Source organism: Drosophila obscura, unplaced genomic scaffold, assembly GCF_018151105.1.
Source record: "Drosophila obscura isolate BZ-5 IFL unplaced genomic scaffold, ASM1815110v1 contig_96, whole genome shotgun sequence".
NCBI lineage: Eukaryota > Metazoa > Arthropoda > Insecta > Diptera > Drosophilidae > Drosophila > Drosophila obscura.
The window spans coordinates 1,199,475-1,214,984 of NW_024542890.1; the positions used below are offsets into that span (position 1 = coordinate 1,199,475).

At 44.9% G+C, this 15,510-nt stretch overlaps 3 protein-coding genes across 4 annotated transcripts in view; 1 reads left to right on the top strand and 2 right to left on the bottom strand.

Annotated features, from left to right (window-relative positions):
- Positions 1-298: 298 nt before the first annotated feature.
- LOC111070401 (protein tilB) lies at positions 299-2,123 on the bottom strand. Its single transcript, XM_022360909.2, has 4 exons — positions 1,996-2,123; positions 1,090-1,936; positions 809-1,021; positions 299-726 (listed from the first exon to the last, which is right to left on the bottom strand). Exons 1-4 carry the CDS (start codon positions 2,003-2,005, stop codon positions 612-614), a joined length of 1,185 nt encoding a protein of 394 aa, XP_022216601.1. The 5' UTR covers positions 2,006-2,123; the 3' UTR covers positions 299-611.
- Positions 2,124-3,879: 1,756 nt separating this feature from the next.
- LOC111070389 (vesicle-fusing ATPase 1) lies at positions 3,880-8,176 on the bottom strand. Its single transcript, XM_022360888.2, has 6 exons — positions 7,704-8,176; positions 7,115-7,203; positions 6,817-7,035; positions 5,122-6,750; positions 4,894-5,052; positions 3,880-4,821 (listed from the first exon to the last, which is right to left on the bottom strand). The coding sequence occupies exons 1-6, from the start codon at positions 7,710-7,712 to the stop codon at positions 4,689-4,691; spliced, it is 2,238 nt and encodes a 745-aa protein (XP_022216580.1). The 5' UTR covers positions 7,713-8,176; the 3' UTR covers positions 3,880-4,688.
- A 2,574-nt stretch (positions 8,177-10,750) lies between these two features.
- The window catches only part of LOC111070392 (integrin alpha-PS1), a 49,942-nt gene continuing 45,182 nt past the window's right edge, over positions 10,751-15,510 (top strand). Inside the window, exon 1 of one of the 2 annotated variants that reach the window (XM_022360893.2) lies at positions 10,751-11,318. In XM_022360893.2, coding sequence (XP_022216585.2) covers positions 11,092-11,318 — 227 coding nt within the window. In that variant the 5' untranslated portion in view covers positions 10,751-11,091. The remainder of the gene's footprint in view (positions 11,319-15,510) is intronic. The other variant, XM_022360894.2, reaches the window with a different exon arrangement.

Consider the following 15,510-nt stretch of genomic DNA (forward strand, 5'->3'; position numbering starts at 1 on the left):
GCAACACTGCGAAGAGGTAAGATAACAGAGAGGATGGAAAGCGATAGAGATATCGAAAAGAAAGAGAGGGATGATTCGCTGTGCTCTTCGGATGCATGCAGACTATGTACATACATAATTTAGATATATTTCCTATTTTACAATACATAAATAAGTCGCAAATACATACATGTATAAGTTCTGACCAAATATAATACAATAGAAAATAGATAAATATTTCATATATTTTTGTCTATTTATTGCATTATGTATGTACATAAGTATAGGTATAGGCTGACAATATAATAGTTAAGTTAATATATTTATTATATTTTCCTTGGTATGGCTATTAATTTGTTGTCTGTGTCTTTGGTGTGCTCTGATCCTTTACACAACAGAAATCTCCTCGAATTCAACTCTAATTTTCATCGAAAAATGTCTATTAAAATTATAACTCTCAAACAAAAAATTATAACAATGTGCATAAATGTGTACATTTGTGTGCATAGAGTGTGTAGAAGATTTAGATTTACCATAGATAATCGCTAAACATTTGACTGAAAATAAACGTAGAATAACTGATAGCTGAAATAAACCATTAAGAGAGTGAAAGAAGAAGCGGATTTTGTCGCTTAAATCAAATCTGGTAGATCATCGGGCGGGCAAATGTTGGCAATGTCCACAACGCCGCGGAGGGGCACCGGCTCCGTCTGTCCAGTCTGCAGCGTGGTAGCAGTGGGTAAGGCCCTGCACAGGGGGCACAAAGAGAATCACAAAGGGGATCAGAGAGGCTTAGCTAGGCGCCAGAGCAGATGCAGTCATGCCTTACCCCTTGGCCGGACCACGCTTGATGGTCAGCATTTCGTTGACCTTCAGCTTCTTCAGTAGAATCGTCAAGTGGCCCGTGGTCTGAGATCGCTGGACTGTGGATTCACCTGGCTGCACCTCCTCGTTGTAGGCAATCTGAAAGATCTTGCCCTTGACGGTGACGCGCGTGTAATTGGTCTGGACATCCACATCGATCAGGGCCGTGTCCAGGTGTCTGTGGACGGACAAGAGGGAACATGGAGTGAGGATGAGGAGCACATCGGAGGAGCTGCAACTGCCCACCTGTAGACCTGCAGCTGGAGCGAGTAGTGAGTCGCCTCATCCTGAAAGTTGAAGGGCAGCTTGGCCTGGTTCAGGTTGTACGGACGTCCGCAGGGGGCGAAGAGATGCGGCTGCCGTTTGGCTTGTGGAAGCGACGACTGCGGCTCGTGCTTCTCCCTGCCCAGCCGGTGCTGCCGGGCGATCTCTGTGCGTATCTCCGGACAGTGCTCGCTCTTGGCGTTCCAGAAGGTGCGCGTGCGCTCTTCCTCGTCCTCAATGTCGGCGCATTGCTCGGCCAGCGCCGCCTGCTGCTCGGCCACGCGAACTCGCTGCTCATCCCGCTCGATGGCCTGGTCCGCCTGGCACTGGACGATGACGGCGCGATGCTGGGGTAGCTGCCGCTGGGCGTGGAGCCTCTCCGAGTGCGTGATCTCCTGGCAGTCGAGGCTCTGCAGCTGCGGCAGGGTGGCCACCACATAGTCGCGGTAGTGCGGATAGTCCGCGCAAGGATTGCCGATCAGCAGGAGCTCTCGCAGATTGTAGTTGCCGCGCAGCGACTCCACGCTGGTCAGCTCACCGATGAAGTTGAGCGTGAGATCCAGTTTGTTGAGCGACTCGAGCCCCTCCAGCTGCTCGACGCGCTCGATGTTGTTCACGGCCACGTTCAGGTACTCCAGTCGCTTCAGCTTGTGCAGGTTCTCCAGGCGCGCAATGAGGTTCGACTGCAGGAGCAGGATCTTGAGTTCCTTGCACCAGTTCTGCACATGCTCAATGCGCTCGATGTCCTCCTGGTGCAGCGATATCTCCTCCAGGGTGCTGATCAGCCGCTCATTGTGCTCCGACTTCTTCCGCACCAACTCCTCCGTGACTGTGAGAATATCGTTAATCAGTTGTGGCCCCGGGTCCGGGCCATTTTGGTCTACTTACTGCGCACCATTTTCGATTTGTGTGATGTGTGATAGAACACAGCAAAACGTCCAAACAGCCGGGCCAAAAGCCAACTCCGTTTCCGTTGCCAGGCAACTTCCCAACTCCCGTTTGAGCTCGTTGATATTCTCCGTCCCTTTCTATTTCAGGTATCACTTCCAAGGCAACTCTGCCAACTATCGAGTGCCCGAAATAATCGGAATGTATCCGATTCAGCTTGGACAGGACTTGGGTGTATTATCTTCCATCTCTCTCTCGATGAAGCTCGTTGTCATGGCACACCAGCAGCGATACTGTACCATCAGCTACCTAGTTTCTAAGTTCATACTTACTCATATAAATTGTAATGTAATATAATGATTTATGTAACTTATACAATACATTTCTGCGCCTGGCTGATCCTCTTTCCACCGAATAGGGGTTTCGTTCATTTTCGTTTCGTTTCGTTTCTCAATACAATATACATACATATAACGGGAATTACGTTAATTTGTATTTAATAAATGCAAAAGAAAATGATTAGTGCACTTCGTCTATCCTCTTTCCGCCTATTCGACCTGTTCACACATATTCGACCTGTTCCGTTACATCTCTCTCTTTATTCCTCTCTCTTTCCACAAAGGGGCACCGCTAGAATACGTTAGGCCGTTTAGGGTATTTATGCTCAGATTATAATTCCCATTAACACATTGTATAAACTACTAACATAGTATTAATACAAGCATTCAAGTGCATTCTTAGCTCTTTAAGTTCAGTTTAGACTCTATTTAGAGCTAACATTAACATGGTGCAGTCACTGCATATTAATTTCCTAAGGGTTTTTGTTGGAATTAATACGAAAACTATTTCAAGTCAGTGTAAATATCAGCTGACGTAATGAAAGAAAAAGAAGTGAACGGCACAACCGGTCAACGTACATGCATATGTACATCTCCTCTTCACCCTACCACGCGTACACACACACACAGACCTCTGCTGTGTCTTTTGCATGGAATTACGAAGAAGGGCCTACCGATTGCGTCAGCCGATATTTACACTGACTTAGAATAGTTTGTCCGGAAAAGCATGTACTAAAATTCAGAATATCTTTTTAACTTGTTAACTTTCTCACCATCCTCTTTGGTACGCATGATCAGCACGCTTCAGAAGAATATGGCCCAGATGAGGAGGCGCTCGACTCAGCAACGCTACTTGAAAAAATGATTATACAGTCAAGGACCTTGTCGTGGAACAAAGAGGGCGACATGGATGATCGGGTCCAGGTTGCCGAGGATCCGATACCAAATTTGATACGCGAGACCGGAATCGAGGTTGAGGCAAATAAATCAGCCAGCTGTGAATGCAGTTTTATTTGGAAAAAACAATCAAATTTGCATTTGCTTTGGTGTTTGTGAAGGTCTTAAATCCCAAAGCGAAGAAAATTGCTAGCATTAATTGAGAATTTTTTTGTTATAAATCATAAATATAGAAGATATTATCATAAAAGATACATATTTGTTTCAGTTGGTTTGATTGGGCCTTTTCATGTCGCTGTAAATTTTTGGGCTCGTTCTGCTGCATTCTACCAAGATAAATCAGTGCGAAATCAATTTTTACTCACTCTAGTTGGCATTCCGGCCACTTTGATCCACAAAACCGAATATAATTAATGTAAGCATCATGAAAGTCGTCCCCGGAATGTACTCAACTTCTTCCATTGCAACACAATTAAAATGTATGAAGGGTTCGATAGAAAACTTCTAGACGAGTGGATAAAAAATAAGTATCTGAAATGAATATATTAAGCTCTGCCTCTGTCCAAATTAGATCATTAAGATCTTTTCTTATCCGACTTTTCCATGGGAGAATTTTATGGTTTTTGTTTTGTCTTTATTTAAGATATATTTATAACATTTTCGGTGAACAATATGTGTATATTTCGGTGTAATTATGCTTTAGATAAATTTATATTAATAAATTAATTAATTAGCAAGAGGGACTATTATGCTATTAACGTATTTTATTTTATTTATTTTATTTAAGAGTAATTTACATACATCAACGACCTTCTCTGCTCCTTATCCAGGCGTCTTTCGGTGTCGTTCCTTCATTGGGTTTATCTATAACATTGACGATTAACAATATTTAATTTAATTTAATTTGGTGTACATATTCCATTGTATCTAAGCATTTTCATTCATTCATCGATGAACCTTTCACATCTCACTACGATCCTCTCTTCCTCTCACCTCTTCCGGCGTGGCCGTGGCCTAATCAATATTAACGAGAAAGATAACCCCGCACTGAGGGAATCTGATCAAATCTTAAATCAAAAATAATACTTAGAAATTCAATACGAACGAGTGTGAATATATTGCTATGTATATTAACGAGTTGGAATATATATAATTGAATAATCTTTCGCTCCACTAACAGGCCATTATCAGGTCACGGGTCTCACATATCTGTCGATTTGATTGTGCTCTGGTTGGGGCACAGGACGCGGGAAACTCTTTGGACTGGACTGGGGACCGAACAGACAACGCCCATCCAAGCTCGGATATGGGCTCATAGAATATGGTTTTTTATATGTATATATATGTTTGTAGTTAGCGGTGTATATGTTCGAGTATTTGGAGTCAGCATTCCATCCTTGCACTCACTGCACTTAGAAGCTAATAATTGAGACAGCAAGAGAGCACAGAGGTCAGGGCCTATTGCCGGGCCACCATATCCAGGCCGCCCTCCTCCTCCATCTTGGACAGGAACTTGATGGACCGCTGCGACTGCTCCGTCTGTCGGGCCATGTCGATCAGGCCCAGCAGCTTCTTGATCCCAATGAATACGCTGAAAAGCAGATGAAAACCGTAATCTCTGATGCATCCTGAGTGCAGATTGGGGCTGGGTTTTGCTGCTTACCGTTTGCCGGCCATCTTCTTGCCAATGGCCTGGACTTCGCCCTTGTTGAAGAGGTCCGTGTGCTCGAGAACGGCACACACGTGCTCGGGGCTAGAGAGGTTCGGCACATGCAGCACCGAGGTGAAGGCCGTCAGCATTTCCATCTCCTCCAGCACCTCGCTGAGGATTGCGAGTGCGAGTTAATAAATTGGATAAGTACGAAAAGGAATGGTGGGGGGAGGAACTTACCGCCTGCTGGAGGTGCACAAGATGAGCAGCTTGCGGCCCTTGGGCGGCTGCTTCTTGAGCAGCACGAGAAGGGCCTGGAGTGTCATATTGGAGTAGCGCGGCCCAATCGAGCCGTAGTCGAGCAGCCGCTCCACGTTGTCCACCACAATGCAGCTGAGTGTGGAGCGGTAGGCGTCGTCGAAGACCTTGCGGATGTGCAGGCACTTGGCCGACTCGGTGTAGCCGACCATGTCCTCCGGGGAGCAGACCTTCACGAACGGGAAGTCCGACATCTTGGCCAGCTGGGCGGCCAGCGCAGTTTTGCCCGAGTTGGGGGCCCCGGATATCAGCACAGAAACCAGGCCGCTGGACTCGGGCGCCTCGGCCTGGTGCACGTACAGCATACCGTCCTCGAGCAAATTGCTGACGGGAGTGCCCCAGTTGATGACGCCCCGGGCCAGCATGTTCTCGAGTATTTCCTGGGCCGTGCCGAAGGCGGGCTTGATGTCGTTCTCCAGCGAGTGGAGGAAGTCGTCCCGGTTCACCTTGATCTTCTCTATGGCCTCGGGATCGACGGTGACCTTGGCGTCGGCCTTGATCAGGCGATTCATGGCACTGGACTGGGCCGCACGCACCAGACCCTCCAGCTCGGCGCCGCTGAAGTTCTTGGTGAGGGAGGCGATCTCCTTGCAGTCGACGTCCTCGTTGATCTTGTTGAAGTCGCGCATTCGCTTGGTGTGGATGTTGAGGATCTGCACGCGTCCCTGCTCGTTGGGCAGACTGATTTCCATCTGGACCTCGAGACGGCCCGGCCGGAGCAGGGCCTCGTCGATCATGTCCCTGCGATTGGTCATCCCGATGACGAGGATGTTGTTCAGCTGGTCCACGCCATCGATCTTGGTGAGCAGCTGATTGACGACGGTGTCGTGCACTCCACTGTTGCCCGCCACAGATCCGCGCTGCTTGCAGATGGCATCGATCTCGTCGAAGATGATGATGTGCAGGCCGCTGTTGGGCCCCAGCCGCTTCTCCTCCTCCTCGGCATCGGCGAACAGCCGCCGCACATTGGCCTCCGACTCGCCCACGTACTTGTCCAGGATCTGCGGCCCGTTCACGATCTTCGGCTCGCGGGCGTTCAGCATTGTGCCGATCTGGCGGGCCATCAGGGTCTTGCCGGTGCCCGGGGGCCCGTACAGGAGGATGCCCTTAACGTGCTTGCAGCCCAGCTGCTCGACCAGCTCCGGGGGGAAGACTCGCGAGGCGAACGCCCGCCGGAAGATCGAGTTGAACTCCTTGTCCAGGCCGCCGATGCCCATCTTGCCAAAGTCCCAGTCCGGATTGATGATCGACTGGCGCACCACCTTGCCCTTGGACTTACCCTGCAGGTTCAGCGAGCTGTTCTCCGCCTTCTCGAACTGCACCACCGTGTTGCCCAGGATGCGGCCGAAGCGGACGTTGCGCATGGACGCCTCCTTGCCCTCGCCCAGGGTCTTCGGGTCGATGGCCTCCAGCGACTTGACGGCCAGGCCCAGCAGCTTCTTCTCCTTGAAGTTGAACACCAGGGACTGGCCCACGGTGAGGGCCATGCCGGCGAACTGCATAATGAACTCCTTGGCCATCTGGTCCGAGTCGTAGGGCTCCTGGGACACCCTGAAAGATCAATGAACCGAACTCGAATTCGACTCTTCCCAACCATGGCGGTCTAGGTCTACTCACGTCTTCTTCTGCAGAAAGTCCGTCTCGAAGGACACACACGTGATGACATCGGAGCTGGCGTCGAAGCGATAGGGCCGCACCTCCAGCTCCTGGTTGATGGACACCATCGCCCACTTGCGCTGCACCAGGGAGAAGCCCACATAGCCGCGGGGCACCTCCACCGTCTTCTCCAGGGCAAAGATGAAGTGCTGCCCGGGTGCCGGCGAGATGTCCGCGTACCTTTTTGTTTTGTTTTTTTTGGGGATTATTAATCACAGTTTCAAATACTAAATATGCGCATCGATTTTTGTGCACTTACTTCACATCGTCGGGAAAGTCGCCCACATTGACAATGGCCCGATTGGTGAGCGAGAGCTCGTCCGTGGGGCATTTGGTGGCTTTCAAGCGCTGCAATTTTACCAATTGACACAAAATTTAGCATTAAAAAGTCATGTAATCTGATTATGGTTGAGGGAAGTTCGGTTTTTACTGCATTAATTGGGATTATTTATATTTTTTATTATTATTATTATTATTTATTATTTATGATTTATTTATGTATTTATTATTTAATTCAAAACTACAAATATTTATGTACATCTGAGTATTTAAAATTTTTACATCGATTTGTAGAGTTAAACAAGGGGAAAATTATGCAAAAATATTAATTTAATTCTCTCGAGGAACATCAATTGTTTGACTGCCTTGGGGCAGATTATTTCTCCTGTGGCAATTATATCTCAACAAAACTAATTATCCCTACGGTAGTTATGTTATCCAATGCCACACAAATAATCATTATCGTGATTCTTAAGCTGTGTAGCCTGGGAATACCATCCCAGAGCCGTGCTTTTAGTGCGAATAATATAAATATTTACAGGTTTTAATAATTAATGGATTGCACTCACATAAGACATGGCTCCTGCTGCTGCGCTCTGCGAAAGTTCTGCGTGGATGGGGGCCTTGTGTTTACAGCCTCCCCGATTATCGATTCAAACTCGCGACTGAATTTGGTCACAGAAATTGGGTTTTCGCCCAAAAACTTGTCTGTTCCTCGTGCTCAATGCTCGTTGTAGAGCTTCTCGGTCTCTGATTCAATTAAATAAGTTAAGCTCACTCGATTTCGGACAATTGATTGGCTATAGCGAATTAAAGGTAACAGTGCACTGCAGGACTGGCGAAACGATTTCTATCGATTTCTTCAAGTGCCGCGTCCCGCATCTGTCAGCCTCTAAGGTGCTGCGGCCAGGGCTGGCAGAGCAAAGTGCCCACCAAGCGGTGAAATTCGAACTGTCAACGCACAAAAGCCGAGAGATGCGACACCCAATTTTAATACGCGGAAAAATTCAAATCAACTTAATTAAAGTGGAAATAAAGGAATTTTGATTTCAATTACGTGCAGAAACTTTTGGGCAAATGAGTTAAATAATTATTGATATTAAATTCAAAGTAACATATTTTTCATAAAAAGAATAGGTATTTTTACAATCCCAGATAAAACGAAATCAATGTTGAGATTGAGACATGCCAAACCACAAACCATCCACAATTTCAGACAAAGAGCGCGCCAATTATCAAAGCTTATTGACATTATTAAAAAATATCAATATAAAAAGTGTTGCTAACCCGAGCCCTTCCGCTCACTACACCAGCCTCCATTGAAAGTGTTGGTCGATATTGAGCCTACTGTATTGGATCGAATGGGTAGGCCATCTGAACGTGTCCGTTGCTTTCGTAAAGCCCAGTTTACGAAGCTTTGTACTCGTGTACTTGCTCTGTACTTGTGCACTGACTTTATGAAAGGCACAAACATTTTGTACAATGTACTTGAAACACTTTTTAATTCTTGTGTCCCACTTTCTTTTCCGGTTAGATCTGGGAAGCCTCCTTGGTTTACCAAAGTATTCAGTTTAAAAAACTTAAAATCAAAACTTTAAAAATCATTTCTCAATATGTATATGAAAACTCACTGCTTCACGATCTTCGACTAATTAAGCCGGTGTTTCACCAGGTCCTGACGGAGTTCCCGGCTGTGTACTCAGGTACTGCGCCGAGGCTCTGTGTGGACCCCTGCTTAAACTATTCACCCTATCCATTAACTCTTCATGCTTCCCCCCATCTGGAAGGAATCTTTTATTATTCCGCTCCATAGGAAAAGTAGCAAGTCTGATGCAACTAATTATAGAGGTATATCTAAGTTATCCGCTATTCCTAAAATGTTTGAAAAAATTTTAACTCCGCATTTGCAACATCTCTACAAATCACTTATATCTCCGTCTCAGCACGGATTTATAAGGCGACGATCAACAACCACAAATTTAATAGAGTTTTTATCATTAAAGGCTTCCAAGGTAACTTGCAGACGGATGTCATTTACACTGATTTCAGTAAAGCATTCGATTCTGTAGACCATTCGCTTCTAGCACAAAAACTTGACCTTTTAGGGTTTCCGCGTAATCTTTTGAGGTGGATTTCTAGCTACCTTCGTTCTAGGTCTCAAAGAGTCAAAAACTCCTTCTCTTCACCTGTTGAGGTTACTTTTGGAGTACCACAGGGCAGCCATCTAGGCCCCCTACTATTCACACTCTTTATTAATGATCTGCCTTAAGAATCTCAAAAACTCATCGGAGGACTCTATGTAGTATAAGGACATTTCATTTCACTCTCGCTTGCAATCCGATCTCAATACCTTTCAGTCATGGTGTTGTGCAAACATTTTTTTGCCTGGGTTCCGCGCGTAACAGGCTTCGGCAATAACCGAATTAAATAATGAGAACTATAATTTTCAGATTTTATTTCTTAAGTGGCATTAATTTTCAACAAAACTAAAAAAAAAATGATTTAAAATTTTAAAACAAATCCTTTAAACGCAAAAATGAGCGAGAGAGGATGAAATGAGAGAGCGTGAGAGTCTGCTATGGCATGGACAGCAATTATAACGACCAGCAACATTCAAAATACAACTGGGGAACAACTACGAACCTCACCCCACCTTAGGTACCTATACCAACAAAACCATAGCATGTTAGGAATAGGGTGAGCTTAGGCCTGCGAACTTCACATATTGTGAGTAGAGGTGGAGAAACATTGATGAAAACATCGATGCATCGTGCGGCAACATCGTGCGAGTCCGAAAGGTCTTTCAGCTAGGCTGGACAGATCATATCGGACCGTCGCACCAGACTTAAAGTTGATGTCGTAGATAAACTTATGTATCAATAAGAACTAAACTATTTTCTGTTAGACTTATAGAACAAGTTTTGTATTTTGATCTCATTGAATTTTTTTTTTTTTGCATTTACGAATATTATTTATTTTGTTATAAAATGAATAAAATCTTTTCAATTAAATCAATTTAATTTAAAAAAAATTTAAATTTACAGCAAAAAAAAAATTTTTTTCTATTTTTTACGAGCATCGATGTTTCATCGACGATTTCTTTTTTAAACATCGAACATGGATGTTTCTCCACCTCTAATTGTAAGGCGTTTTTCTGCTTGTCCATCCCCGCATGCTGCTCAGCAACACAAGTTGTCTGGCCACATGAGGCGAGCAACATTTATTCAAACATCAGCAACACTTGTGGCGGGGGTATTTGAAAGAAACGGCCTTGCCGCCCATTCAAATCGGGCCGCGGACAGGAAAACAACAGAAAGATAGTGACGTATTTTTTTCTGAGTTCAGAAAAGTCGGTTGATATATGCCATACAAAACATATAAATCGAATCACCCAAAACAGAATAGAATAGAATAGAATAGAATATATATAGAATAATATAGTATTCGATATGTCATATCGGTTAATTCGGATTTGAAACCTTGCCGCGGTGTGGTGTGGTTGTGTGATGCTGGCAAACTGCCCGCGCGCTTTTTAATCTTCGGAATTTGATTAAAACGAAATATACGTGTCTTTATCAAATTCCTAACGATATTATTATCAACGTGGTGTGCGGAGTGCGCTGCTCTTTACGTAATATTTTTTTTTGCTCCCGCCACCTTATTTTTTTACCTGTGTATTTTTGTGTGCCGTGTCTCTGTGTCTGTGGAGAAGAAAAACAAAACAACAACAAAGCAAGCAGAGCAACTGCCGAAGAGAGTGTGGAAAATCCGCGGACAACTACCTGTTCATCGAAGCGCCGCCGCACCGCCGCGTCGCTGCCTTCCCGCCAGCCCCGACTGCCTGCCTGCCTGCTTATCTCCTGCTGGGCGATCTCCGACACTGCCGAAGGTCGGGCCAGGGCCGTGCCCGGTGCACGTGCAACTGCCAGAACTACGGTTAAAAGCCGCAACACGATCATGCTGCACCATCGCAGCCGCCCAGCCGCGGCAGCGGCCTATGCCCTACCTGGCCAGTGCCAGATCTGGCGGCTACTGCTCCTCCAGCTGACAGTAGGGGGCGTCCACTGCTTCAATCTGGAACAGCGCCTGCCGCTGATCAAGTACGGACACCCCCACTCGCACTTCGGCTACTCCGTGGCCACCCACACCATCGGCGAGGCCAATTCGGCCAACAACACCAAGTGGTAAGTGTACCCGTACCCTTACCCCGCCCATAAATCATTTAATTGTGCATATACTAGAGGGCTCATCCATACTCATAGACAACTTTCCATGGAAGGACAGAAACACCTTTCTCTGTCCCTCTGTCCAGAGGGATCTTTAAGTAACAGAAAGGAGTAGAGTCTGTGTTCCCTTTTGGCAGAAGAGATCCTCTAACGACTCACGAAGGGGAATACATGTGTCAAACTGGTTTTAATATTGGCCAAATCGATTTAAGCTTAATTCACTGACATTGATTGTTATTAATCAGCAGCTCTGGAATTGTGAATTTCCATTGCAATTGTTGTTGTTGTTGTTGTTGTTGTTGTTGTTGTTGTTGCTGTTGCTGCTGCTGATTGCTTTTGCTGTTGCTAATGCGCGAAACTTGTTTTTGGCCAAGTTTTTATTACTATTTGCATACGTATTCGTATTCTCAATCGCATTCTCATTCGCATTTGTATTCTACGTATTCGTATTCGCTTGAATTAACTTTAAGTGTTTGAATATTGATTATTTCAAGAGATGATGCCAGGCCACAAATGTTGTATGTTTTTGTTGTTGTATGTAGAAAAACAACACAACAACAAAACACAACAAAAAATAAGGAAAATTGGCTGCAAATTCAGGGGGGAAATTCCAGCTAATAGAATTTGAGTGCATAGCCAAGGAACTTCGTTTGCTCCCTAGTATAAAAACAATAACAAAATAATATCCTTTGAGGGGTGTATTATTCCTGAAGCTGAAACTCTTCCTAAATGGCACTGAACGAGTGTCTGAGTCCGAGTATCGGATGTGTCGGATGTGTCGGCGGAGTTCTGTGTTTGTTTTGCGATACGAACCAGAAAAGAAGTCTTCATTTTGGTGGTCCGATGTTTACACCACATGTGTGAGAATTTCCTTGTTTGCTTTTGGCAAGCCAACAAGACTTTCTTCGTTATATTTTTCGGAATTTACTTTATTTTTGCAAATATTTGTCGCCAAAGATATGTATGTATTTCGTACCTAGGGGGTGCTTCACTTTTTATGGGTCGCCCAGATAGCGAGGAGAACAGAACAGATAACCCGGTCGGTGGGTCAGATTGGTCTGTGCCACTCCCTCACACTGTATCCCATCCCTCCTGACGGAGCATTAGCATAGCGGATGTCCATAGATTTGCATATGACTGGGACTGCGACTGCGACTGGGTCTGTCTGGGACTTGGGTTCGATTTGGACTTGGATTTTGATTTGGTTCGGGCCGAGTTCAGTGGCTAAAGAGTCATTAAAGGTGTCGAAGAGAACCACTGCCTTCGATACCGTCGATGGCCTGAAATGCCAGACCAGACAGCTCCAAACTGGGCAGGCCAAGCGGAGCCAACTGGCACCGGCCATAAAAATGGGCAGAGAGCAGAAAGCAAATCAGAAATGAATGCACTCGTACATGTACGACGAAGTGTATAGCCATGGCATTGAGGCCTCTGGAAGAGCTTTGGCAAACGCCAATCGAGTTTCCTTTTGCTGATCTCTAAGTTGGGCAAGTGGTCCTGCAACTTATCGGCTGCTTCCAGTGGGTCAAAGCAATTACATTTCCCCCGCTCCAGACACTGTTTATCTAACCTTATAAAGAACTAATCGACATTCCAGCTAGCGACACGGAGACACAAGATAGAGATTCTCCTAAAGATATATTGGCACATGGCACTTGGCCCATGGGCAGACACTGGAGTACCACTGGGAACAGGAGAAGCGATCGGAAGGACTGCAACTGAATTGAATATTGAGGGATTTGATTTGCAGAAGGAATTTACTTACCAGCAGATACGTATGGGAGATATATTTTCATTTCGAAAGCACAAAGCGAAGATTCCATAGACCGAGAGGATAATATTATATCTGTCTGATACAGGAATATTTAGGATGAGGAAACATTACACCATGGAGATGTGGTTTGCATATTGAAGATACAGATAGATTTCAAAGACGAATTTAATATATAGATATTATTGGATTGGACTTACTTATTGGATTGTACAGACTGTTGAATCACAGATACACAGATCTGAGATGCAGATACATTCAGTGGGTAGAGAAGATACTTTAAGGATATACATTTGAGAGATGTGATGCCCAAAAGCACGGCAATCCATCTACTCATATATTTTGCAGATATTATGATGGGAGTTAATATTCGCTCGCAGCTGAATCTGACTTTGATTAAATATAGAGCTGAAGAGCTACACAGACCAACGATCATCCTCCTGCTCTGGCAAACTTTCACACAGCTGACTTTCGGCATTGAAAGAGATAGAAAGAGAGAGAGAGAAAGAGAGAGAGAGACAGAATGAGGGCATCCCCAATGCAGACCGAATGCCGATCTTGTCGTTTTGTCATGCGGAACGGGGCAGCCAGCTGACAGCAGCCAGCTCCATCTCCAGCTGCAGCTGCAGCTGCAGGGTGTCAGGGGTCCATAAACGCTGACAGCAGCGCTTCTGGCCATGGCCAAGGCTGTGTGGTGGCGGGGGGGAAGAGGGCCCAAATATGAAACGAGGAACAAAAGCCGCCGCCTGCAATCAAAACTCCATTTACATGTTACCCCCCCTGTCAGCCTGCGTACTTTTACTCGTACGAGTATTCCATGCAGCAGAGCTTTTTGATTTTCAGACAAACGAATGTCATGTCCGTCATGCTTTACCCTCCCCTCCCCTCCCCTGCTCATCCATCCATCTCTGCCTGTCCAATCGTCTACCCATCGTCTGCCTATCTGTCTGTTTGTCTGTCTCTCTTTCCCCCTGTCCCTCTGTCCCTCTGTCCACGTGTCTGCTGAACGTGCAGATCACGCGCTTTGTGGGGTCTACCGTACTGAGAGCTGAGCGCTGAGCGCGGAGAACTGAGAACTGTGTAAAAAGTAAGTACTTTGGTTACCTCTCACGCGAGAGCCCTGTGGAACCTGTGTGACCCAGGCGGACGGACTACGGCACTTGGTAGCGGTACTGCTGAAAAGGTGAAGCAATCATCAGCTATGTTGGATGGCTCTGAGAGTGACGGAGAACAAGTTTAAGGTTCTTCACTTTCTTCAGAGAGACTGAAAGCGGAGCTGTAAAAATCAAACACACTGCACCAGGTACATATAAGTGCGCACATTGCTGCTTAGCTGAGCTGAAAACTTTGAAAGCTCGCCCAAATAAGTTCAGCTTTGTTTGCTCGATCAAGCACGTTTGTTTTTATCAGCACGCTGACTGCTGAAGGTGCATTCGAGTATTAAAAGTTAAAGACACTGCGAGACTGCGAAACGTTTCTAAGTGAAATTTCCTTAAGCCCGGCGTTGTGGAATAAGCGGGATAAAAACTATACAAATCGCTTAATTACTGAATAAACATGGACAACGAACTAATAGAAATAGAAAATAAAAAATTGAACCTCCTCGAACAAGAAATTACTAATAACAATAATAAAACTAATGACTCGGACGATTTATTATTTTTTAAAAGCCTTATTCCTTTATTGCCCACCTCCCTTACTTCGAAACAAAAACTAAAAATGAGAAATGACATACAAAATGTCGTTCTCCAATATTTGGAGTTGGATTAATCCAATTAGATATTTCTTTATTTAAATCATTTCCATTTTTTTTTATTCAGTCTTTAAAAGCCAACACATAAAAATTACATATTATTATTACATAAATATTAACATTACATATACATATATATATTTTACTAAACTAAAAAATAAACAATACAATACAATACAAATTATGTACCTTTCCCTTACCTACCTCAATGTAACAAAAAGCCTTTCAATGGGACGCCACCAATTGGTTCCCGACAGAACGTCTTCTGTTTTGTTATACACGGTTCAATTTCAATGGCAATGTAGTCGAATGTTTCCATCTGCATTCTGGTATACTCAAGAAACTTAGAGGGGTGCCTTCTTAGCTTCTCATAAATATGGTGGTAGTCCCCAAGAGCCGGGCGATCGCGAAAAATTTCGTGTACCCAGATGTCTCTACGTATTTTTCTGTCAATTAATTTTTTTTTTCTTTATTTGCACATTTTCACATAGTAACATTTTACGCACGCTCGTGGACAAAATTTGGATGCCGCTTGAGAAAAGAGTGTGACGAGCTTTCACATTTCAGCATTCGGATCAGCGACAGTGTTGCGCACCTGATTGCTGAAAGCTTGAATCTGAAAGCAA

Coding starts and splice junctions, on each gene's coding strand:
- LOC111070401 (XM_022360909.2), bottom strand. Junction 1,022..1,089: donor CTCCAGCTGCAGGTCTACAG/GTGGGCAGTTGC, acceptor GTCCGTCCACAG/ACACCTGGACACGGCCCTGA. Junction 727..808: donor AAGCGTGGTCCGGCCAAGGG/GTAAGGCATGAC, acceptor CCCCCTGTGCAG/GGCCTTACCCACTGCTACCA.
- LOC111070389 (XM_022360888.2), bottom strand. Junction 6,751..6,816: donor GACTTTCTGCAGAAGAAGAC/GTGAGTAGACCT, acceptor TTGATCTTTCAG/GGTGTCCCAGGAGCCCTACG. Junction 5,053..5,121: donor TTGTGCACCTCCAGCAGGCG/GTAAGTTCCTCC, acceptor CGCAATCCTCAG/CGAGGTGCTGGAGGAGATGG.